This window comes from Podarcis melisellensis (genome assembly GCF_964234715.1).
Source record: "Podarcis melisellensis genome assembly, chromosome: 3".
In the NCBI taxonomy this organism is placed as follows: Eukaryota; Metazoa; Chordata; class Lepidosauria; order Squamata; family Lacertidae; genus Podarcis; species Podarcis melisellensis.
The window spans coordinates 26,105,204-26,129,674 of NC_138530.1; the positions used below are offsets into that span (position 1 = coordinate 26,105,204).

Below are 24,471 nucleotides of genomic sequence, written 5' to 3' on the forward strand. Positions count from 1 at the left end.
TGGAACATGTTCAGCAACTAGCTGGCATCTGGCAGGCTGATGCCCTGTAAATTGTGCTAATGAGATGCAAATAAATTCTGCAAATTAGCTACAGTTCTCATGCTCGTGATGTATTTCTGATGTGGCCCTTAGTGCTGAATGGGTTGCCCAACCCCATCTAATTAGCTGAAATCTTGCAATTTAATTATCAGTTATCAGAAAAGCAACATTCACTTCTGTAGCTTCACCCCCCTGGTTTTTTATATATATATTAAAAAACACACCAGTCTGAGCCTTCGTAAAATGTCTACTTGAATTTTAAAGGAGCCAATTACATGAATGTTTGCATGTAAAAATTATACCAACCTGGCAATTATGATGTGTGTGTGGAGGAGATGAAGATGTTGAATTGGATTCAGACCAAAATAGTTGCACTAAGTCCTGAGAAACTTTACATTGGTTTTGGTGGGACCTGAGTACAACTAACTTAGTCTGAAATGAACCCCAGTGGACAGCAGTCCTGGTCAACAATGACCAGATTGGAGTGGGAAATCTCTATTTGCACATAGAGCATGTGCAGAGCTTCCCCTGATAGGCATGGAAATATGTCTTATTGCTGAGGTGGGTTTACACCTTAGCCAACTTTATTTCCCCCCATAATCCAGGACGTTGCTCCATTCAAGGCCTGGAATGCACTGGACCCTTTTATTCCCAGTGCCTCTCCTCCTCTCCAGCAGCTGCTATGGGCTACCCAAAGGAGGAGGCCAGCAGCAGCAGCCATGGAGATGCCATGGATGCTCAGGACAACACTGGCTCATCCTCCTCGCTGAACTTGGTGGTGGCAGCACTGCAAGGGGAAATAAGGACATTCCAGGATCAAATCAGAAGCTGGGATAGCTTTTGCCATTCCCTGACTGTTCCTGGAAAATTGGGACACTCCTCCCTTTTCCTTTCCTTGAGGATCATCTTAAAAGGGCAGCCCAGCATGCTTTCTCCAGGCTGATGGCCTGCATTGATGGGCCTGTGTGGGAAGCACAGGGTTTCAGGATGCAGATCATATATGAGTAAGTCTTTGGTTCATGCTAAGCCGGGATTCATCATATTCCAGTATCTTTCCATATGAGCCTACCTGGACCCTGAAATCATCTTCTGAGGCCCTCCTTCATGTGCCCCCTTCTCGAGAGGTTCGGAGGGTGGCAACACGAGAACGGGCCTTCTCTGCAATGGCTCCTTGTCTGAGGAATGCTCTCCCCAGGGAAGTTCACCTGGTGCCTTCATTACACATCTTTACGTGCCAGGCCAAACCGCTCCTTTTTAACCAGGCCTTTGGTTGACACGATTTATATCCTACACCCTTTTAAAATGTGTTTTTGTTTGTCTGTGTGGAGGGGGTTATTGGGTTGATGTTTTTATTTTAACTAGGTATTTTGTGGTTTTATATCTTGATTTTATTCTGTGAACTATAAATTCAATAAATCATCATCATCACCACCACCATCATCATCTGGCCAATCACTCCATAGCTGAGCTGGTGCTCAGGATGAAGGCTTTGACATGAAGATAGGTTCCTGAACCAGGGAAACTGCGATCTTGAGTTTGACTAGGGGAGTCAGCAGAGGTAGAGAGGGAAGAAAGAAATGAGGGGAGAATATGTGTTCATTTCAGTGACATGTACAATGGCTTAGTTTTACTACGTGGTTGCGTCATAGGTTTTTTGAAAAAAGTGGGAAGGGATTTGAAGGGAGAGAAGCAGCACCACAAAAAATTTTGGGGTACCAATTTCCCTGACATTGCCTTTACATGACATTGTGATTGGGACATGAGAGCCATGGCAATGCAGCCACAGAACGCATTGGGTTCATTCACAGAGTCAGAAAGTACTCTGCCCATTTATGGATATCAACAAACTGGAATGTGTCCTGAGGAAGGCAGTGCAGGCGTTGAGCAGCCTGGGTGGTCAAGTCCTATGAGGATAGCAGGCTGTCTCTAGCCTGGAGAAGAGACCATTATAGATGATAAGATCACCATCTTCAAATATTTGAAGAGGCATCACATAGATTTGGTTTTCGTTGCTCTGGAGGGTAGGACTTGGACCAACGGGTTATATGATAAGAAAGGTGATTTTTGGCTAAACATTAGGAGGAACTTCTTTGATGGTGCAAATTGCTTGACAGCGGAACTGACTAGCTTGGAAGATGAGGGACTCTCCTTCAATGCAGGTTTTCAAAGCAGAGACTGTATCATTAATACTACGGTGGTACCTAGGGTTAAGTACTTAATTTGTTCCGGAGGTCCATTCTTAACCTGAAACTGTTCTGAACCTGAAGCACCACTTTAGCTAATGGGGCCTCCTGCTGCCGCCGCGCCGCCGGAGCACGATTTCTGTTCTCATCCTGAAGCAAAGTTTTTAAACCGAGGTACTACTTCTGAGTTAGCGGAGTCTGTAACCTGAAGCATATGTAACCTGAAGCGTATGTAACCCGAGGTACCACTGTAATCTAGTTTAAATGAACCGTTTCATTTTTGTCATTTTAATAAAAGGTATCCAATGTACCACCTTGGGTGATGCGTGGTTTCAGCAGGAACTGTAATTCTGAGAATGTTTGTACTTATTTTGTTTTTCCTGCTAGCAAATCCATAAACCTAATGCAAAGAAAGGGTAATTAAAGAGGCAGCCATCTTTTCCCCCCCTTTTTCTTTTGCTCGAGTCATTCAACAAGTTCCTATATTTTTATTTGAGACTTCAGGCCTTTTCTATTCTTTCCCCCTTTCCCTTCCTGCCACCCCCTGCCCCAAATCACAGTACAAAGGGCATATCCATAAAAAATGATTAAAGAATGTTACACAATTATCACTTTGGGTATATAAAAAAGGAAGTCCTGTATACAGGAAGTCATTTACCAGGACAACACCTGTTGTCATGCCCATGTTTTTCAAATAAGGAGTTACTCATGTCTCTTGAGAAAGAAGGTTTCCTATAACAATGGATGCCTTATTTCCTCCAGGAAATAGATACAGAAATAACCTTCCTCTAATGAAGTTAGGAAGTTCTTCCTGTGAAGAAGCAACAGTTTTCTCTCTCTCTCAAAGGGAGATTACAGTTCCAACTCTCATTCTGCATTTTCACACATTAAAATACATTCCGTTGTCAGTGGTGGTGCCAGATAATTTTTCCCGGGAGGCAGGAGGGCACAGAAGGGGCAATGTATTTCTGGACGGGTGGGTTGTGCTCCACATGTTAAGATATCTGAAAGAAAAATAACAGTATCTGCTAAAGGTAGAAGGCAAGCAATGATGGGGCAAACATGGGGTTTTTTTGGGGGGGGGAAATGCTTGCCCCTCTGTACCACTCTAGCACCACCCATGCCAGCAGTAAGAAACATATAGACATCAGAGCAAACCACAGTTTGGTGCTGTTTGAAGAAAAGGCCTTCTGCTCACATGGTCTCTTCCAACCTCAAGGGTGGCCATGTGTCCTTCCCTATAGAGGGCAGTCCTCTATTTGAAGGACTGTCGGAAAGCAGTACTCTGTTTTTAAGAAGCCTTCCATTTCAAGGGTTGTCAGGTCTCAGCCTAAAGATCCACAAAAATGGACTTGATGCAGTTGCCCATCAAGAGTAAGCATCTGTCTTGGGTTTTGCCTTGATCCTTGGTTCTGGTTTCTGGTGTGGCTGCTCCTCAATCTGATCCCTGGTGTGATTCCCAGCTCCTGGCTCCACCTTGACAGTTGCCTTCAACTCATCACTGATAGGGAAGATGGTCCTTCTGATATAAAGCATGCATTGTTCGAATGAAGATCATTCAACTTATTTATAGCTCATTGTTTAGATCTTGTGTGCTAGCTAGCGAAAAGCATAAGCCTCTTGAGCATTGGTAGGCAAATCAAGGCCCAGGGGCCGGATCCAGCCCAATGCCTTCTAAATCTGGCCCGTGGATGGTCGGTGAATCAGTGTGTTTTTACATGAGTAGAATGTGTCCTTTTATTTAAAATGCATCTCTGGGTCATTTGTGGGGCATAGGAATTCGTTCATACATTTTTTTCAAAATATAGTCCGGCCCACCACAAGGCCTGAGGGACAGTGGACTGGCCCCCTGCTGAAAAGGTTTGCTGGCCCCTGCTTTTGAAGAAGCACCAATTGTGTGAAACATACAGGTGGGGAAATACTTTTGCCTGGTATTTCAATGTCTTGAATAGTGCATGGATAAGTCTTGTTGAGAGGATGCTTTTGGTTGATCGGAAAGCTCATGGTATTGAGCAAGCATGCTTAGCTCTCTTGCAGTTCAAAGCAAAACTTCTGGGACACATATCTTTACAGGAATTGTGGGGGACCTTTTTCTGCTTCATGGACTGTATTTTCTTCTGGCCACTTTCTAAGGGCCACATGCCATTCTGTCAATGACATCTTAGAGGAACTCACACATGCTAAGGTACATTTTTGGAAATGTGTTTAATCCTCAGTTGCAGACAGGAGACTGCCTGAACCCTTACACTCCAGCTTACTCACTGATATAATCTGCAGGAGCACCACTGGTTGTTCCCCAAGCTGGCGAGGCTCATCTGACTTCAGCGCTGCTCTTCTGATACAGATTCAGCAGCCCACCTCCATTGTTCAGTCCATACACTGAGATTTAGCTTCGAGGGCCTTCTGGCGGTTCCCTCACTGCAAGACGTGAAACTACAGGGAACCAGGCTTTCTCGGTAGTGGCACCCGCCCTGTGGAATACCCATCAGATGTCAAACAGACAAACAACTATTTGACTTTTACAAGACAACTGAAGGCAGCCCTGTTCAGGGAAGTTTTTAATGACTGGTGTTTAATTGTGCTTTTAATATTTTGTTGGGAGCAGCACAGAGTTGCTGGAGCAAGCCAGTCAGATGGGCAGCATATCAATAATAAAATTATGACATTATCATCATTATTATTAACTTTCAAACATTTGCTGAAGACTCTTGTTGGCTGTCAGGGTTATGCCACCAGTTAGGAAAAAACATTTTCCGTAGTGGTCAGCTATTGATCTGTTGCAATTTTTGTATCATTCTTCTCTTTAGTGGTCTTAAACATTGGGGCATAGGAAGTTGCTTTATATTGAGTCCACCTACCTTAGTATTGTCTACACTGACTGGCAGAGGCTTTCCAAGGTGTCCAAAAGACAGTCTCTCTCAGCCTTACCTGGAGATGCTGGAAATGAACTTGAGACTTTCTGCAATAAAGGTAGATGCTCTACTACTGAGTTATAGCCCGTCTCCTAAACCACTATGATTTTTTTTTTTTTAATGGAATTGTGGTCTGCAAATACAACCAAACAAATGAAAGAAATAAGATAGGAAGGAAGGTCCAAGAGGAGAGATTCAGAGGCAATTCCCAACCAAACCTAAATGGATGGGTTAAAGGACAAGTAATATCATTAACTCAATTTTTTATGACCACTACTACTGTGATAGCATGGAATGCTTTCTGGAGACATACAAATGGCCAGGAGAAAACCACCCAGTCCATCAAAGGCCTGCATCTCTAGATGCTGGAGATACAAATCACTTTCTATGGCAGCTCACCGTCTTAAGCCCAATTATCTTTCCTGTGGCTCACTCCATCTCTCTCTGCTGCCCCAGCTCCTTCTTGAACTGATGTTCGTGGTTTACATCTATTACTGACTCTGGGACACACCCCGTTGCTGCATGACCTGACAGCCTCGCGGAAATATATTCTGCTTGGCTTCCCACCTACGACATTGTATCGCTTCTCCCTCTTCAATGTCAGCTGGGACAACCTCTTGGTTTCGAGTTGTGGTGTGGAGGAGGGAAACACACAAAACAAAACCCTGTTCAGCAAGAAAACGCTCCTTGCAGCATCCTTCGGTGGCTCAGAATATGCCACTATTGCACACCCACTATATATATATATATATATATATATTCCACACTATATATATATAGTGTGGAAAAAGGAGGAGAGTCCTTAAGGCAGCAGTCAGAAGTCTTAACAACCATAAAAGTCTGCATGTAAAAACTGTAATGAGTGCCCTGTAGTTTGGGTGTAATGAAATGCAACTCAAAAGGGTAAGTAAATATTCTATCAGTTTATCTAAATCTGGACCAGATATAGGTAATATTGCTGTTTTGCCCTGTCCCATTTTATTATTCCATTTTAAAAAAATATTAAAGCCCTTTCACTTTTTTCATTTTGGTACATGAAGTCATTTTTGTTGCATCTTTGCATGTACCTTTTCATTATTTATTATTACATTTACAGCCCAGCATTCTCCCAAAGAGCTCAAGGGGGCATACAGATATCTCCCCACTGTCTGTCTCATCCGCTTCTCCACTTTATTCAAATCTCCACCCAGCCATGAAGCTCACCAGGTGACTTTGAGCCAGTCACTGCCTCTTGGCCTAACCTACCTCACAGGGTTGTTGCGGACATGAAATGAGGAGAGGGAAAGAACAAACACTCAGACCTTGGGTTTCCTGGAGAAAAGGATGGGATATAAATGCAACAAACAAACAAACAAATGCTCTTGTCCAGGTCTCACTCAGGTTTCTGTGGTGGCCAGGAGTGCATTTGCACAGTTAGGACCCATTTGGATTACTGAAATGCGTTCTGCATGGGGCTGCCTTGAAAACTGCCCAGAAACTTCAACTGGCTCAAAGACCTGTGGCCAGATTGCTGACTGGGGCTGGTTATAGGGAGCTGGTTATATAACTCCCTTATTAGAAGAGTTCCACTGTCTATAAAGGGACGCAGGTGGCGCTGTGGGTAAAACCTCAGTGCCTAGGACTTGCCGATCGCATGGTTGGCGGTTCGAATCCCCGCGGCGGGGTGAGCTCCCGTCGTTCGGTCCCAGCTCCTGCCCACCTAGCAGTTCGAAAGCACCCTTAAGTGCAAGTAGATAAATAGGTACCGCTTTATAGCGGGAAGGTAAACGGCGTTCCGTGTGCTGCTCTGGTGCCGGTTCGCCGGAGCAGCTTCGTCACGCTGGCCACGTGACCCGGAAGTGTCTGCGGACAGCGCTGGCCCCCGGCCTCTTAAGTGAGATGAGCGCACAACCCTAGAGTCTGTCAAGACTGGCCCGTACGGGCTGGGGTACCTTTACCTTTAGCTTTACTGTCTAAAAAGCCCTACACGGCTTAGGTTCAAGCTACCTGAAAGACCATTTTCCCTCATGTGAACCTGCCCGGGTTTTTAGATCTTCAGGGGAGGCCCTTCTCTTGGTTCCACCACCCTAACAGGCATACTTGGTGGGGATGCAAGGCAGGGCCTTCTCAGTGGCAGCTTCCAGACTCCCTCCCTGAGAAGCTAGACTGGCTCCCTCCCTGTTGTCCTTTCATTGTCAGGTGAAGACCTTCTCATTCCAACAAGCTTTTGGGAACTGACTGCTTTTAATGACAGGGGCTGTTGCCGTGCTGTTTTTATTGTAATTATTTGTATGTTCTAAATAGATTATATATATATGTATATAGTTTTAACTCTATTAATGTGTAATTGTTTTTGAATGGGAACCCCCCCCCCACTATTTTTGTATCTGTAAGCTGCCTGAGTCCCATCAGGGAAAAATGTGGGGTATAAATAAATATATAATAGTAACATAATAACCTATTATTTATGAAATTAAATATAAAATGACCATTTATACAACTGCAGATAAACATATTGGGACTCTAATAGCCTACATTTTACATAATGGGAGGGGGGGAGGCTGGGTGGAATCCTGTGTTTCTAGAGGTTCTTTCTGTGAAGTTGTCTGATAAAAGACTTTAATTGAGATCATTTCAATATGCAAATATAGCCTGGGCCGTCACACAGTTCTTATGCTACGGCTGAAAGTACATATCCCAGCCTAACAGCTGTGCTTCTTCCATGCTTCCAGCTTCCTGCACAGGCAGCTTATCGCAAGCAATTATCTTACCCAAATAAAAATGGAAATGGAAAAGTTAAATAAATAACATAACATTTTGATGGAATCACTGTAATGTACTTCTTGGTTAACAGTACCCCTGACTTTTGGACGGATAGGTTTGTTAATGCACTTGTCCTTTCCTTCTGCATCAATCTCACTAAATCTTCACACACATTGCAATGATGGATGCCCAGCTGTCCCAATCCTATCTTACAAATAAGCCCTTCAGAAAACCAGAAGATCAGAAAAGGGATCTGAATCCTTCTCACTCGGCTTCCATCTGCTCCCACCTTTAAAATGCTTGGGAAATGTTTGAACCAGAACCAGTGTTAACGAAAACTAGATGGCACGCTTTGACTACAAGGATGAGCCATTTTACATGCTGTTGTCTGAGTTTATTGTTGCTTAAAAGAGAGGTGGGGAACTCATGGCTCCAAAAGTGGTGTTAGGCTTCAGCTCCCATCAGCCCCAGCTGTAGTCCAAAAACATCTGGACTGGAGGGTAGGGAAGTAAGACAGGATCATTTTCCATTCCGTCCTGTATTTGAAGAAGAGAAGAAGAAGATTTTGGATTTGATATCCCGCTTTATCACTACCCGAAGGAGTCTCAAAGTGGCTAACATTCTCCTTTCCCTTTCTCCCCCACAACAAACACTCTGTGAGGTGAGTGGGGCTGAGAGACTTCAGAGAGAAGTGTGACTGGCCAAGGTCACCCAGCAGCTGCATGTGGAGGAGCAGAGATGCGAACCCGGTTCACCAGACTATGAGACTACCGCTCTTAACCACTACACCACACTGGCTCTCGTGTCCATTCTGCTCCAGTTCATCTTCCACCAAATTATGTCACTTACGTTATTTATGTAATTATGCTATTACATAAATGGGTCATCACAATATCCCGCCCCATGCAAAGGAAATAAAATGCAACGGAGGGAACAACACAATCAATTATGTATTGTTAGCAGACTGAAATCAACAACAACTGAAGGTATTCATTGGATTGATTCCTCTCCCAGACATGGGACAAATAAGTGAACATTGGAAATCTGTTTCTCTCCAGCATGGATGTTCTCCCTGGTAAAAAACAAACAAACTTGAATTGGGAGGCCCAAGGAAAGAGGAGATGACTTGCAACACGCCAAACTTCCAAAATGGAAAAGACAAATAAATAGCAGCAACATTGCAATGTACTTCTTGGTTAACAGGCCTCAGACCACTGGACAGATAGGTTTCTTAAATAGACTTACTCTTTCCTTCTGCATCAATTTTCACTACACATTGAGCCCTGCTCAGCTTAAAGTTTCTGAGAGGCTATATGGAGTTGAGGTGACAAGCAGCCATCACCAGTGGCTCAGAACCTTGGGCATGGGGAAATCAACAGGCAGTGATTTGGGAATGCTTTGGGGGACAATGTCCACAGGGGAAGCCCTCCCTGTGTGGGTTCACCTTCTCCTATTCCCACTCCTTATTCACTTGCACTCCCTCTGTGTCCAGGTTGTACAATGTCCCCAGAGGAAGACCACGAGACAAATGAAAGTGGATTATCTGCCTCTTGCCCCTTGCCCCTACTCATATGCTTGTAGCAAGAGCAAGAAGGAGAAGCCACAGGGGCAGCAAGCTGCAGCAATTGGGAGTGGAGTCCCTGTATGGGTGAGGGTCTTGTCATGTGACCATCAAAGCCTACCCAGCTCATGCTTTTGAATAACTGAATTCTATTATTGTGCCTGTTGACTGGCAGTAGTAGGAAACCAAGAAAGGGGACACAGTCCTTAAGAAATGTACCCCAGTCCTCTTGTACCTTGGATCCCGAATGCCTTGGTACTCGGACATTTTGGCTCCTGAACGCCGCAAACCTGGAAGTGAGTATTCTGGTTTACAAACATTCTTTGGAACCTGAATGTCCAACAGGGTCTCTGCAGCTTCTCATTGGCTGCAGGAGCTTCCTGCAACCAATCAGAAGCTGCACTTTGGTTTCTGAATGTTTTGGAAGTCAAATGGACTTTCGGAATGGATTCCGTTCAACTTCCAAGGTACGACTGTATGGTGCTCTCTTTCCCACCCCCCAGTTGCCTATCCTGAAAATATACAACTTATTGAGTTAGCAACAGCAAAGGACCCCAGCGGTAGCAAAACTTTTGTAATATTCACAATGCCCCTACTCTGTATGCTTACAGTGACTAAGTTTCATGTTCATCCATTTATTCAAAACCATCCAAAACAGAGGTTTAGTGTCAATCACATTTACAAACACAACTGTCTCGAATAATTAAAACAAACAAAAAAAACCCCTCTCTCTGAGTTAATTTCCCACTACACCCAGCCAGTAGGATTTATGCAAACTAACAGAAATCCTTTGCAGTGTAAGGTTTACACTTTCCAATACTTTGCCACACCATTTTTACCAGTGGATAGGGTGAAAAAATGGAAACCAAGGGTCTTCAGTTTTGGACACCACTTTGTTGTGAACCTTGCACCAAATATTTAACCATTATCTATTACAAGAAGATAAGAATAGCCCTGCTGGAACAGGACAGTTCCTGGCTGAAAAAAAGCCCAGGTCTGAAGTAAGCGCAAGGACAAAACATGCCCAGCACCCGAGTAACCTGTTTGCTGATGTGGAAGCTGCCCAATATTAGCCCAAACCAAAAGGTTTCCCACCCCTGTTTTAACAAATGAAAAATGTCTGGCAAATGAAGGAAGAGTGATAGTTGCCAGCTATGAGTAGGGCAAAGGTTTCACTCCTGGTTGAAGAGTTCCCTGAAAATCAAGAGGGTGTCTCTGTTTGCAGTCTACAATGAGGGTTGTGAAATTCAGGGGGCATTTGGGCTCACTCTCTTGGCAGTGCCGCTCCAAGTTTCTTGCTACATATTGGTTACTGAATATGAGAGCTATTTCTGATGCACTCTTGTGCCATATTGTACACCCTTCTTTTGAGAGATGCATTACCAAGAATGCCGTCTTGTGTGAGAGGAGCCTGTAGGGTCACACCATGCTCTGTGAGATCAGAAGCTGCCTTTTCTCCTCCCAGTTCAATGGAGCATCTTGAGTTGCGTGTCAACTTTGGCATGCAATCTACCCCATTAACAACTTCAGTAAAGGATCAAAGAGTCAAGTCAAAACTCCGAGGTGGCAGGTGGAGTGAACACAATGATGTGAACGCAAAGACACTCACCTGAGATATGGGAGTAATGGGGCAAAAGAAAGGAGAGCGATGAACAGATTTAAACACAGAAAGGGAACACAGAAGGGAGCCCCCTTCCCTGCAAAAATAATTAATGAATGGAAGGAAAAGTCGAGGTGAAAGGATAAAAGATGGGAAATAAAAGAAAGAAGGTGGATAATATAACTGGAAAATGTGTGTATGTGTGTGTATCTTTGGAGCTCAGATATAAGAATATGCATTTTTTAAAAGAACTTGGAGACAGAAGGAAAAGCCACAGGGAAGAAGATGTAATACAGGAGAGAAAAAAATCCTTTGTGACTATATAATGGCTAGCATGAAGGGTTATTATTATTTTTAAGAAAATTCTGACCCTACCAACTCAGCTGTGACCATACCTAGGTGGAAGGTTTGAGACACTGTTGGGCAACATCCATGCTGCTTTTGTGTTCCTCTGAAGAGCTTCTTGTGTCCCTGACAACTTGTTCTAATTGCTTAAGTTCAAACACTTCTGATGTTCGATGTGGTTGTGAGCACTTTCGAAAAGGTGGCAGTGGCAAGGCCTTCTCTTTGTGATATCCATTGTCCTTCTGTTGTCAGAAAATGCTAAGGGATGTCTTTTGTATTGTGTGAGGAGAGATTGTCACAGTTTGACTGGAGCAATTTCTAAGCAGAAACAGCATCAGGATGCAGGGATAGAGGGGAAAGGATGATAATTGCAGAGTGGTTTCATTGGCTGTAACCTTTTGCATTGAAGAGAGTGGAAAGCCTGAGCGCGTTAAACCAACACTGTGTCTAATTTGGTACCCTGTCTCTGAATATTTCACCACAGAGATGAGCAGCCTGTGGCCCTCTAGATCTTGTTGGACTCAAACTCCCATCAGCCCCAGACAGCATGGCCAATGAACAGTCTGGCTCCCAGCCCAAACATGCAGACAGAGGTTCTTATTGCAGGAAAGAGATCATTATTTGAGCAAGTAATGGTACAGGTTCCACAGCAGACATGGTGCTCAGCAATCACAATTTAGGACAGGGGTCATCATAGCTTTTCTGCAGGGGGCCGGTCCACTGTCCCTTGTAGGGGGCCGGACTATATTTTGAACCCCCCAGCTCTCCCCTCCCTTCTCCATAGCGCAGGATGAGCCCCATTGGCTGCTAACCTGTGTCTTATGAGCGGCAGGGGCTGGTGGCGGGACAATGAGTGGCCTGAAAGGGCTGGCTCCGGAGAGGGGCTGCTTAAAATGGTGCTCAGCCAACCACAGCTTAACAGAGCCCAGCCCCCTTCCTCCTCTAGGCAGGGCAGGGAGAAGCCAGGAGGAGGGGGCACCGCCGCGGTGTCTGTGAGGGAGAGAAGGGGAATGGCGCAGCCCAAATGATCAGAATCCCCATGCTGATCCACGTGGCGATTCTTGGACCGTCCTTGGGCCGGATCCAGAAGGCAATTGGGCTGGATCCAGCCCCAGGTCCTTAGTTTGTCGATCCATGATTTAGGAGTTCAGGACCACGGCAAGAAGTGAACGAACTGGATGGAAGCAACAAAGATGTCCCAATAAGTTCCTCCACTTCTTCTACCAAGCCTTTAAAGATGAGGCAGAGTGCAATCACTTGCCAGACTTTCTCGCCTTGCAGGAATGTTGAGACTGCATGAGTGTGCTTTGTGGCTGGGTAGGTCCACTCTCTAGGTGACAAATATGCCACCTCCTGATCAGCCTTCTGCTCTCAACTAATTAAATCCCTTTCTGCTCTGTAGGAAGGTTGGACCGGAGGGCCAGCATCTCTTCCATCCTTCCAAAGTGGTTGAAGTGGAAAGGGGGGAATTCCCCCTCTTCCAAACCAGGTTTCCACAGTTCCACAGTTCATTTTCTCCTGCTCCTGCTCTTCCGCCTCTGTCAGTGCCTGCCCATCCAAGACTGATCTCAACAGTTTTGTGTAGCTCATGACAATAAAAAGAGCCTCCTAGATCTGTTTATTAGACCATCTGATTCAGCATCATGTTTTCAGAGTGGCCAACAAGATGCCTATACAGTGGTAACTCAGGTTAAGTACTTAATTTGTTCTGGAGGTCCGTTCTTAACCTGAAACTGTTCTTAAACTGAAGCACCACTTTAGCTAATGGGGCCTCCTGCTGCCACCGTGCCGCTGGAGCACGATTTCTGTTCTCATCCTGAAGCAAAGTACTTAACCTGAAGCACTATTTCTGGGTTAGCGGAGTCTGTAACCTGAAGCATATGTAACCTGAAGCGTATGTAACCCGAGGTACCACTGTACTTTCCTTCACCCAAGGATCAAAGGGTAGTTTACAATATAAAAACACAGAAATACATACCGTAGTAACAAACAAAACAATAGCTCCCCTCCGCCAGAGTTTAAAAGGAGTGTTTTCACCTGGAGCCTAAAGTTATGTAACAAAAACGCCAGGTGAGTCTCCCAGGGCACAGCATTCCACAAACAGGGACCCACAGCAGAAGAGGCCCTTTCTCTTGTTCACACCCTCCATGATTGGAGGAGGCACACAAAGAAGGGCCTCAGATGATTGCTGCATCCAGGTTGCTTCATATGGGGAGAGGCACCAATCAAACCCCAATGCCCAGGAATCCAGAGGGCTTCTCGTATTTCAACAGTATTTCTGAGGGAGGAAGCCCTGCAGCAGAAGCAGGTTGAGGATCTCTGGAAGAATACAACTATTGCTAAACACATAGCATGAGATGTCCCAGTTTTCATACAAAATATTCAGGGATCATAGTGCCCCTGCTGTAAACAGCTTCCGTTTGAATTGTGCGTTCTCCATTCATACTCTCCTTCTGCATGGAGAACAGCAGGAAACATGGCAGTCCCAGCCATGTTTTGTGTTTTCCTGCCTATATGCTGAGCACTGTGAGGGGAGGGTTTTGTAGTGGAACAGAAGCAAGGGGGAGGAAATGATGCTCCCCCCACCTTCTGCTTTCTCTGTGCACCAGCCACTTTCCCTCAAGGGTCTGGAGGCTGAGGGGAAGTGCCTCAGGTAACTCAGTCATAGAGTACAGTGGTACCTCAGGTTAAGAACTTAATTCATTCTGGGGGTCCATTCTTAACCTGAAACTGTTCTTAACAGGTACTATTTCTGGGTTAGGGGAGTCTGTAACCTGAAGCGTCTGTAACCTGAGGTACCACTGTATCTGTTTTGTCTGCAAAATGTCCCAAGTTCAGTCCCCGGCCAACCATGTTTATAAGGCCAGATTCCCTAGTTGTGCTCTAGCCACTGTCTGCAGCTTTCCCATCCCAACTGCCTCCCCCCAGAAATGACTCATCTTCTTTAAAATGGGAGACAGGCACCACTTATGCCAAGCAGAGGAACACCCCTTCAGGCTACGTGGGCAGCAATGGAACAGGTGGGAGAGCTGGATGTCTTCTCACAGAAGAGTTCTTGTTTGTCCTTGTTCTTACCTGTTTGAACAGCTTCAGGAAACCTTTATTCTCCCAAAGGGATATTGTAGGCACCGTTTTTTCTCTATCTAGCTGTCTTTCATGCTCCAATTATTTCTTAAGCATGGTGATCACAAAAGAAGTTTCGTCCACAATGGCAAAATGATTCTTAACTGAATGAACTATTGTAGGCTGCAAGGGTCAGGCAATGTCAAAAGATGGCTTCTTCGCCGATCCCTCCCTCTTCCAGTGCCAGACATGTGCAGAACCTCATCCTTCCCCTCAGCTTGTTTTCATCTTTGCCAATAAACCTTATAAATGTATACAGACAAATGAAATGTTGGGTCCATACCTGGCAGTTATGCAGTAGACTAGGCACTGGAGGCAAAGTCAAATATCTGGATTGCTAAATGGCTGGGAATGAAGACAAGTTTGCAAATGCTAGTTTCAGGTATAATAATAATAATAATAATAATAATAATAATAATAATAATATCCTACCCATCTGGCTGGGTTTTCCCAACCACTCTGACCGGCTTCAACAATCAATAGCCACCAGCTTTTCACAATGCCATATCATTGTTTAAAAACTCTGAATGCTCACAAGGAGTGGAAAAAGTGATTGGAAATAAAGGTGAGTCAAGCAGAGCCATCCACGTTAGCTGCTTCCTAAAAACAGTGATGGCCAATCAGAGTTCCCTGCATGATGGCATCACGGGCAGCAAAAGAAGCCAATTCAGTGTGGAGATAATACCTATTCTGGAAACCAAAACGGCAACAATAGATGTTGTCTCCACTTTGTTCTGCATAATGTGTTTAGGACAGAGGTGGGGATAACTATTGTAAAACGAGAAGAGATAAGGTTTTACAGATATCAATATATGGGGAGCAGAACAGAGAGGAGATGTATAAGTAAATATACAATTGAGTCTGCTCTCACCTACTCATAAACCCCAAAGATACAAACAACAAGCTTTTCGTTCCACCTGTTGGCATATGTTGTAAAAAGGTACAACAAAGAGAACATCCATGGGGCTCCCTGACAGACTGCAGGAGTTGGCAGATGTTTTGCTAATTAAAAAGATTCAGTTAATGAAACGGCACCAACGGCAGACAAAGATGCAGAACTAGCACACACATGCACACATGCTGTTAACCAGGCAGCACCTGCTTGCTAATTGTTTTAAAGCTGCTGTCAAAGTAAAGTCGAAAACAGAGGAGAGAGTGCAGGTTCTTCTTTCCTGAACAAGTGGAAGTCCCCGGGTCTGGTCTGAAGGCATGTGAGGCCAGCACCTTTCTGAAGCTAAGCAGGTCTGGGGCTGGCCAGCGCCTGGATGAGGGACTGCCTAGGGACCACACCTACACTGCCTTCAGGGCTAGACCAGGCACCAAATTGGTGCTGCTCCCCTCTTGCTTGCCTTGCTGCTGACCTGGGCCCACTGGGGCCTCATATGGACTGCCGTCGCCTTTGCAAGTCCTCTGCAAGAGGCTCATGAGAACGTAAAAGTCCTGCTGGATTAGGCCAATGACCCATCTAGTCCAGGATCCGGTTCTCACAGTGGGAGATCCACAAGTAGGAACAGAACACAGTACAGTCATACCTCATGCTGCATCTGCTTCAGGTTACGTGTTTTCGTGTTGTGTCCCACGGCAACCCGGAAGTACTGGAATGGGTTACTTCCTGGTTTCGCCACTCGTGCATGTGCAGAAGCGCTAAATCGTGTCGCACGCATGTGCAGACACAGTGCTTCGGCTTGAGAGGAGGGGTCCATTCTCAGAGCAATGCATTCTGGGTAGGGTGGTCAGAAGTTTGCTTTGCCTCAGTGGCCAATTTCTCATAGCACAGCAGGGTGGAGAAGGAGAGTTGCCACCACTGTGGTGGCAAAAAGAAAGAGAAAAAGAACCTGAGGAGACCTGAGGGACAGGCAGGAGGAAGAAGAATGAGGTGGTGGCAGTGCGTCCCCTTCTTCAGTCAACTCAGCCTCTTGCACTGGCCCTGTTGGATGGAAAAAAGGCTGGATAAAAACATAAGAAAAACAACAAATCAATAAGACTTCCAAACAACTCATGGGAACCATATTTTACTTCAGGGAGTTTTCAGCTTTTTAATGTAGTCTACCCACCAAGGCAATATTCTGGTCTGGCATTTTTAGAACTCCCTTTACTCCCTGTAACAATTTGCATCTGATTTTGTGTTTTCACTGACCATGGCCATCTCTATACTTAGGAGTGAAGAATGATCTAGTTATAATGAGGCAAGCTCGCAGATCACAGAAGTGAGTGCTTGCATGGAGCTTGACCATCCAGCATCTGCCAGAGGATCTCCGCAGGCAATGCCCTTTCAGGGCTGAGTGATCATGCCACTCAGCAGCCAGAGGATTTGGATTGGGGCAGTGAGGCCAAAGGACTGAGGTCACATCCACCCCATACATGACTTCCTCCAAAGAATCTGAGAGTGCCCACTTGATCCACCCCCTTCCGATCTATCTGTCCATTCCCCAGTCTACTGGCCTCCTTCCCAGCCTCAGACACTTCTTGAGGTCCCATTTGCACTTCCCCCTCCCTCCAGGACCCTACTTGGGATCTACCGTCACCTGATGTCATTTTGTCTGTGAGGGGTATAAGAGGTAAGATAGATAAGGATCTGGCCCCCTGGCCCAGTCCTGTTCTAATAGTTTACCTGCATTTCCCCCATTCCACCCAACAGCAGCCCAAAGGAGGGAGGAGACATTGTGAAGGGCTAAACCTCCTCGATCCCTGGCCCTGATAACATTTTGAGCACTTTCAGTCACTGTTGAAGTAAAAACAAGAAACACTGTGAGATCAAATCACAGATCTCTCGTGCAATGTGTGGTTTGTTCCTAACATGTCACAGGCTTGTTTCCTCTGCTGTCTGCTGCAAAGCTGAATATGTTCCCTCATAATTTGCCCTCAAGTTAAATATATATAAAAAATATACAAGTATTTGGTAACTAGCTTGCTCCAATGCATGTTTATCCTCTCTTGACAAGCTCTGATTACAAGGGAGGCCTAAAACCCCCTTATTATGTCTTTTCTCAGTCAGGCCCGTGAAACGTTAAAAAACCCTGCTATTGAATAAGCGTCTCACAAACAAGACATTAATCATGCCATTGTATAAACCAAGCACAGGGGAGGAAGAAATGAAAGTAAAATGCTGAAAACACAACCTTTACACTCTTGCGCACAACCATTTCTGATCACCGAAAGTGACGTTTAACTTCTCCGGCTGTCACTCCTCATTTTTGACAGGGGCTGTAAAACTCTTGCAGCGCTTTTAGAATTAAGGGTTGTTAACACAGAACTCTGCGTGTGCAGGGAGCTTCCCAATCTTCTCTCTAGAACAGGAACCCCCAAATTCTGTTCTGTTTGACAGGGAGCAACTCCCCTAAGTCAGCACATACGGGGTGTTTTCAGAACATTTGCTTATTTCATTTATTGCACCCCTTTTTGCCTAGGGAACTCAAGGTGGTATACATGGTTCTCCTCCGAATTTAATTCCCACAACAACCCTCACTGACTGAGAGGCAATGGCTGGACCACCATCACCCAGTGAGCTTCATGGCTGAGTAGGCGTTCGGATCCTGGTCTCCCTCAATGTTGGGCCCCCTCAGTGCTGAAGGAAGCTGAGCGTGGAGTCGGGCACAGCCTGGTTCAGTGGCTGACTCCTCCTGAGCGCAAGAGATGAAGCTGTGCTGTGCTGGGGTCCATGCTCTGCCTCCTCTTGATGATGTGATGTCACACATGCATCATGCATTGCACGCATGACATCACACACAATGCACGCCAGGCCCCCTCAATCTTAGGCACAAGACAGCACCTCTGTTACTAGAACAGGAGGTCATTCAGTGTTGGAAGATTCAGGACAACCAAAAGGGGCACCTTGCACATGGTTAAACAATGGAACTCAAGACTGCAAGATGGAAGGATGGACATAAGGCAAATTCATGGATAAGATTATCAGTGGCTGCAGGTAGTCCACAATGGCTGTGGACTACCTCCGGTATCAGATGCCATTATGCCCCTGAATATCAGTTGCATGGGAAGATGGATTTGAAGAGTGCTGTTGTTTCTGATAGGCATCTGCTGGGTCACTGTGAGGACAGATGCTGGATTAGATGGGCCTTTGGCCCGATCCAGCTGGGCTCTTCTTATGTATGCCATATGTTACATTTTCACAGGCAAAAATCGGAAGTTTTTACTTACATGGATGCAGTGCATACATCACAGCTGTTGGAATGCAGCCATCAGCCCCAATCATTTTTACACAAGGAAACACCAGAGCAGTTACTACCACAATCACTTCTGCGGTCTGAGGCAGCAATGATCCCATACAATTGATGTTATGCTTTTAATATAACTCTTCAGCATGCCTTGCAAAGTTTGCATGCACTTAGTAACTGCGGATTGGTTTCCACTCCTGGTGGTGCTATCTTCTGCAATGGCAGGTTCTGAAAGAGAAACTGACTATTCTGTATTATTGTGACTGTTGAGAATCAGATGCCGTCGGTGCAATTCTTTTACTGCCAGAGACATGAGAAAAAATATCAGTAAGACTCACTTTGTCTCTTCTGTGCTGGATCATGAAGTTCAGACTCTTGGTCTTGTGGCTCCTCAGGCTACAGTTGATATTTCCGCTTTCCCCTGTAATTGCCATGCTGGCTGGGGCTGATAGAACTAGATGTCCAACAAGATCTGGATAGCCAAATGTCTGTAATGTTTTGTTTTGTTTTGTTTGTTTTGTTTGTATGTAACCTGCTCTGGAACCCATTGTTGAAGGTTTAGAATTTTTACCAATCAACTAAGGAAGAGCTAGATGGTGACTAAGCAAGGACAGGAGATAGCTGTGCAGCTTAGAGCAAAGTATCCTGTTAACACATGTAAATTTCATGGACATGTTTCATATGTCTAAATCAAGGGCTTCCCAGCCTATTATCTACCTTCCTAAAGAAAATTAGATAGATAGGAGTGGAGTAAATGTTTGTGGAACTACACTACTTCAGAATCTCCAAGGCAAAAAAAACAAACAAACAAGTAAAAAGTCTGCTCTAGAACGCTAAGAGAGAACTGCAAGCTAGGAAAGAACTGCAAACACAATGCTCTGTAAAAGAAACCTAAACTCCATCTTCACTCACAAATCATATGGGAAACAGGAATATAAATATGAAAAATAAATACAGTGGTTTAAGAACAGTCCGGTTTATGAACGATTCGGTTTACAAATGCTGCAAAACTGGAAATAGTGTCCTGGTTTGAGAACTTTACCTCAGTCTAAGAATGGAATCCGAATGGTGGAAGGGCACCACTAGTGGGAGGCCTCATTAGGGAAAGCGCACCTCGGTTTTGGTTTAAGAACAGACTTCCAGAACAGATTAAGTTCGTAAACCGAGGTACCACTGTAACATTTACCTAGTGCAAAGGGTCAAAGCTTCTAATGTGCTTCTAAAGTCAAGTCCTTCAGCAATGCCTGGATATGCCTGGAGGCACAGCTGAGCAAAACTGTGGCAGAAGAACCATGCTTATGTGGAAGAGAGATCTTTCAGCTCAACCCTTCACAACATGTGATCTACAAATGCAGCTGCAATACAAATATTGGTGTCTACCAGGTGCTGGAACTGGAATAAGGAATCTGGGGCTCTCCAGGTGGTGTTGGACCCCCATCTGCCCCAGCTGGGGGGGTGAAAAATCTATCACTTTCAGTCTCTCCCAGTTTCTCATTTTTCCAGGCTGAATTTCTGACACAATGTTGCAGCATCAGTTTGTTGTTGTTGTTTAGTCATTTAGTCACGTCCGACTCTTCGTGACCCCATGGACCAGAGCACGCCAGGCACTCCTGTCTTTTTAAACCCATGCATCCGTTTGCATGGTTTTTTTTTTAAAAAAAAAATATTTAAGAAAGTTCTCATGAAAAGGTGTGACCATTTTAGCATATATACAGATTTTTTTGTATGCAATATTGTATGAGAACTGGGGCCCCTGAATTCTGAGTGGCTCCAAGACATGAAACTATTTCCTCTATGTTCAAGTCACTATGCTGCTCTTTATTTGGGACATACTGTAGATGTATTGTGGGGGACAAGTGTGTAGACGGTTCTGGTTTGCAGACTGAGAACCCGCAAAACTGACTTAGTCTGATCTGTCCATCCTGGTGCACTGCCAAGCCACCTGCCTAGGGGAACCCAGGCTTGGTATTCCAGAATCTCAATTCCACCCGTATTTCAGCTACAAAGGTACAATTAAAGTGGGAAACACAACATGCTTTGTAGTGTAATCCTGAACATTGTCTTTTGAACTATGCAACCAATTGTTTAATTAGCAATATCAAATTCCTTTCAGCTGGACCAAAAACTAAGCCTTAGCGCTGAAACCCCTGAAAAATATCAAATGTTAATGTGAGTTTCTCTTGTGCTGCTTCTGTGTTCTTTGAAGGAGCAGCGCCTTTGTTCTAGAAAATAAAGCCATACACTCCATATACAACAACTGAAGTCTTGTATGCCCTACCTTTCAATGAGTAAACCTTGGAGAACAAAGCGGAAACCCTTCGTCTTTCATCTGTCATGGGTTCTCAGAGAGAGACCAATGGCTGTGTTCTGGTTTTTTTCTTGAAAAATATTATTAAAGGCAGGCTTTCTGAAGGGTTGTTTCGAGCACATTCCAAGCAACATTTTAGGACATCTCAGAATATATATATATATAGAGAGAGAGAGTCACATTTAAAAATTAGCAACTTTTAAATCTTTTAAAAATCCAGTGCATACTTTTGGTGAAGCTAGGCCAGAGATGATAACTGTTGTGTAAAGAGGAAGCGTCTGTTAGTAGGATGCAGGGATGGGGAGAAATTCGGTTCACTTCACATTTTAATGTGAACCTACCTTATTTGCATCTCCTGAAACAATCAACGACCAAAAGCACAGCTATCCTTCAAAATTCGTACGTCTCCCAAACTGACAGTGCAGTTCCCCAAACAAAAAGTATACATATATAGGCACAATAATGCATGTATTTTTGGGGTGTGTGTGTGTGGAAACCGCTACAGTATATTAAGCTAAAGTGCATTATAAAGGGGAGAAATGTGCCCTGAAATGCTAATTAATTTTTAGGAAGTCTTCTAAACAAATGCAAACTAATACAGAAATGTGCCAATTGGATTTAAGATTGGGGGGGGGGGGACAGACACCTTGAGGCACTGGGAGAAACCGAAATGGACAGATTTTATTAATTTACTTATTTTAATAGCAAATTTATAGACTGCTCTACAGCCAAAAGCTACTGAAAGGTATACAAAAAGGTAATCGGGCCTAAGTTGTTTAGGACTTTGTACACTAGCACAAGAACCTTGAACCTGGCAGCAGAAGAAATGCCAGTACAGGCCTTTTAGCTCCAGCGTCATCTGTTGGCGGGTGTCTGTCCCCACCACCAGGCTGGCTGCTGCACTCTGCACTAGCAGAAGCTTCTGGAACAGACCCACAACAGGTTGCAATATTCTCTGGACTTTCCCTGCCACTGTTTGCGTTTCTCAGCCTCCAGATGTTTTTTTCCTTTTTCTTTTGAGGGACGGGGAAGATAACTTTTCTGATTTCAGATGAGAGATACTTCCCTTATCTCTCCCATTTAGCTTATTAGCTTTGGTCTTTGTTTATTCTCAAAACGCAGCTCACTCTTGTCTTGTTTGCAGATGTACAAAGAAAACAGCCAGCCAGCTGTAGGTTTCTTGAATGAGGCGGCCTGGCACCACAGCTTCAGAGCACACTGGGAAACAGCCGATATTAACAGCCCACATGACTGTGAGAAGAGTTTTGTTTCCCTGCATGCCTACTTAAGTTTAATCAGAAGTTTGTAGCTGTTGAGTGGCTGCCTCTGTTTTTCCTTGGGTTGAAAAATGTTTCTCACACCCCTCGCTCCCCCAGCACGGAGTTTATCTGCAAAATGTACTCGAAGCATATATAAATCTGTATCTAAATGTGCTCGGCTCCTTAAGAACTCCTCTTTTCCAATTCTGCAAAAACCTCCCCCTCCCGCCTCGCCGCCTTCCCCTATACTGGTTTGGCAAATCCAACTGACCTTGGCATGTCTTCTTCCAACACTCGATATCAGGAAGCTTTATAAAACTCATATCTCAGAAGTGTCTGACATTACATTACAAGAGGATCTGTAAACCTCAGCAAGATGACAAATGTCTTTTTTAAACAACAGACCAAGACTTCATTTAAATTAGTAACATGGAGATTAGAGGAGCTCTCTCGGGCTGCGCGGCAGCCACGCCGGGACTCGAGAAATATCAGTCACATGAAAGCTGTTAAATCTGAGATGGAAAATAAATCAAGGAGCCTGTAAAAACTGTCAGCGGGTCAGGGAAGTTTATGAACTCTTGCTGTATCTCGTCGTAAATCATAAGAATAAGCTAAAACTGAGAAGAAAAATGTTCTCTTTTGTAATCTAATGCTGTCTGTTAAGGCAATAAAACTCAAATGAAATGCATGCATTGCAATTTTGAGTTGATACTTTACATTATTACCAAAGTGAAGGGAAGAGTCTCAAAGTTATAAAAGTGAGACGGATGAGAGGTGGGCCTCCAGCTTCCCAAGTCACCAGACCTGGGTCTTCATTAGCATATGCCCAGAAAAAGCCACGGTCATCCCCTACACGCCTCCACTCACCGGTCTCCTTAGCTGTTTCTCTTGATGCTATCCTTTGCTGCTAGGACTAGCAGGCAAAGTAGAAGCACATCAAGCAGGTCAGGACCAGGCAATGTCAAGGCAGATCCCTCTAAGCAGGTCAGGACCCTGGACAACTCCTGATGGGCCCTGCTTGCTGAGCTTTGGAAGGTGTTATCTCAGCCAAGACCTTCGGAAGCCTTGTGTAGGCTGACAGGGCCTACACAGCTCTCGGTCTTGTCTGCTTGAGCTTTGCTAAAGTTAAAAGGCTCTGCTCAGTTATGTACGCACAGTGGAAGTGATGGGGCGAATTCACCTCCATGTCTAAGGAAGGTGGGAGAGTTACGTCCTGAGGCCTACAGAGGTGTGGTCTGTATTTTCTCTACATCTTTGTTTTCCTTAGGCTAATGCAAGGGGTGGGTTCAAGAGTCATGACAGGCACTGGGGCTGAGATGCTTCATCAGCCACACACATGGCTATGTCTGTCTTCACTGCAGAACATGTAGGGGAGCGATCCATGCCTGAATTGACATTTTCAGGAGATGAGTTTGAAGAGCTGAGAGAAATAGTGGTGACAAATAGGCCTTCTTGATAAATAAAAAAATGTACAAACCACCAGCTCCATACAGTAGCCACCTGGGAGTTCTTAAAGAAATTGAAGTCCTTTTATATATTTATTTTACAAGTTTATTTACTACTTAATCAACAAATAACTCCTAAGCTGTTTAACTTGAGATATAAAATATTCATTTAAAATAATGATGAAATCTTCTAACAAAAGTATGTAACATATTCCCATAACTGAGAACAGATCTAACACCAGTTTTTTTAAAAAAAGGGATCCGGCAGCAGGGATCTGGGTAGTTACAGACTCGTTAGCTTAATGTATGTGCCAAGATAACTGATGGAAAGCTATAATAAAAATAAAATGACCAAGCATATAAAAGAATATGTCTTGCTGAAGAAGAACTGCAAAGGAGAGCACTGTCTATCTAACCTTTTAGAGTGCTTTGAAAATGCCAATAAGCAGGTGAATAGAAAAGATCCAGAAGACACTAACTATATACTATGTACACACTATGCATTTATAGCACATTCAAAACACATTTTCCCCTCAATGAATTCTGGGCACTGTAGTTTGTTCAGGGTTTCTGGGAACTGTAACTGTGAGTGCCTAGAATTCTTTGAGGGAAAGAATGTGCTTAGAATGTGCTTTAAAGCTGTCATGCATAGTTTCAAAAAGCTTTGTACATCAAATATATCAAATATATAAAAAACAGATATATTGTAGAGCAGTCAGGGGATAAGGGGACAGGTCCTCTTATCTCTCAGTAACTACTTGCAGTTTGTCATCTAGTGACAA

At 44.4% G+C, this 24,471-nt stretch overlaps 1 protein-coding gene across 4 annotated transcripts; it reads right to left on the bottom strand.

Annotated features, from left to right (window-relative positions):
• Positions 1-8,099: 8,099 nt before the first annotated feature.
• Positions 8,100-22,769, bottom strand: LOC309365921 (uncharacterized protein). Of its 4 annotated transcripts, none has more exons than XM_081904537.1 (6): positions 22,516-22,769; positions 19,016-19,149; positions 18,661-18,917; positions 17,117-17,227; positions 16,341-16,432; positions 8,100-8,412 (listed from the first exon to the last, which is right to left on the bottom strand). In XM_081904537.1, exons 3-6 carry the CDS (start codon positions 18,785-18,787, stop codon positions 8,338-8,340), a joined length of 405 nt encoding a protein of 134 aa, XP_081760663.1. In that variant the 5' UTR covers positions 18,788-18,917; positions 19,016-19,149; positions 22,516-22,769; the 3' UTR covers positions 8,100-8,337. The 4 variants fall into 4 exon arrangements, 2 of the variants coding, with proteins under 2 accessions (XP_081760663.1, XP_081760662.1); XM_081904536.1 differs by having other exon boundaries at positions 19,016-19,165; XR_014166296.1 differs by lacking the exon at positions 18,661-18,917 and having other exon boundaries at positions 19,016-19,165.
• Between the last annotated feature and the right edge of the window lie 1,702 nt (positions 22,770-24,471).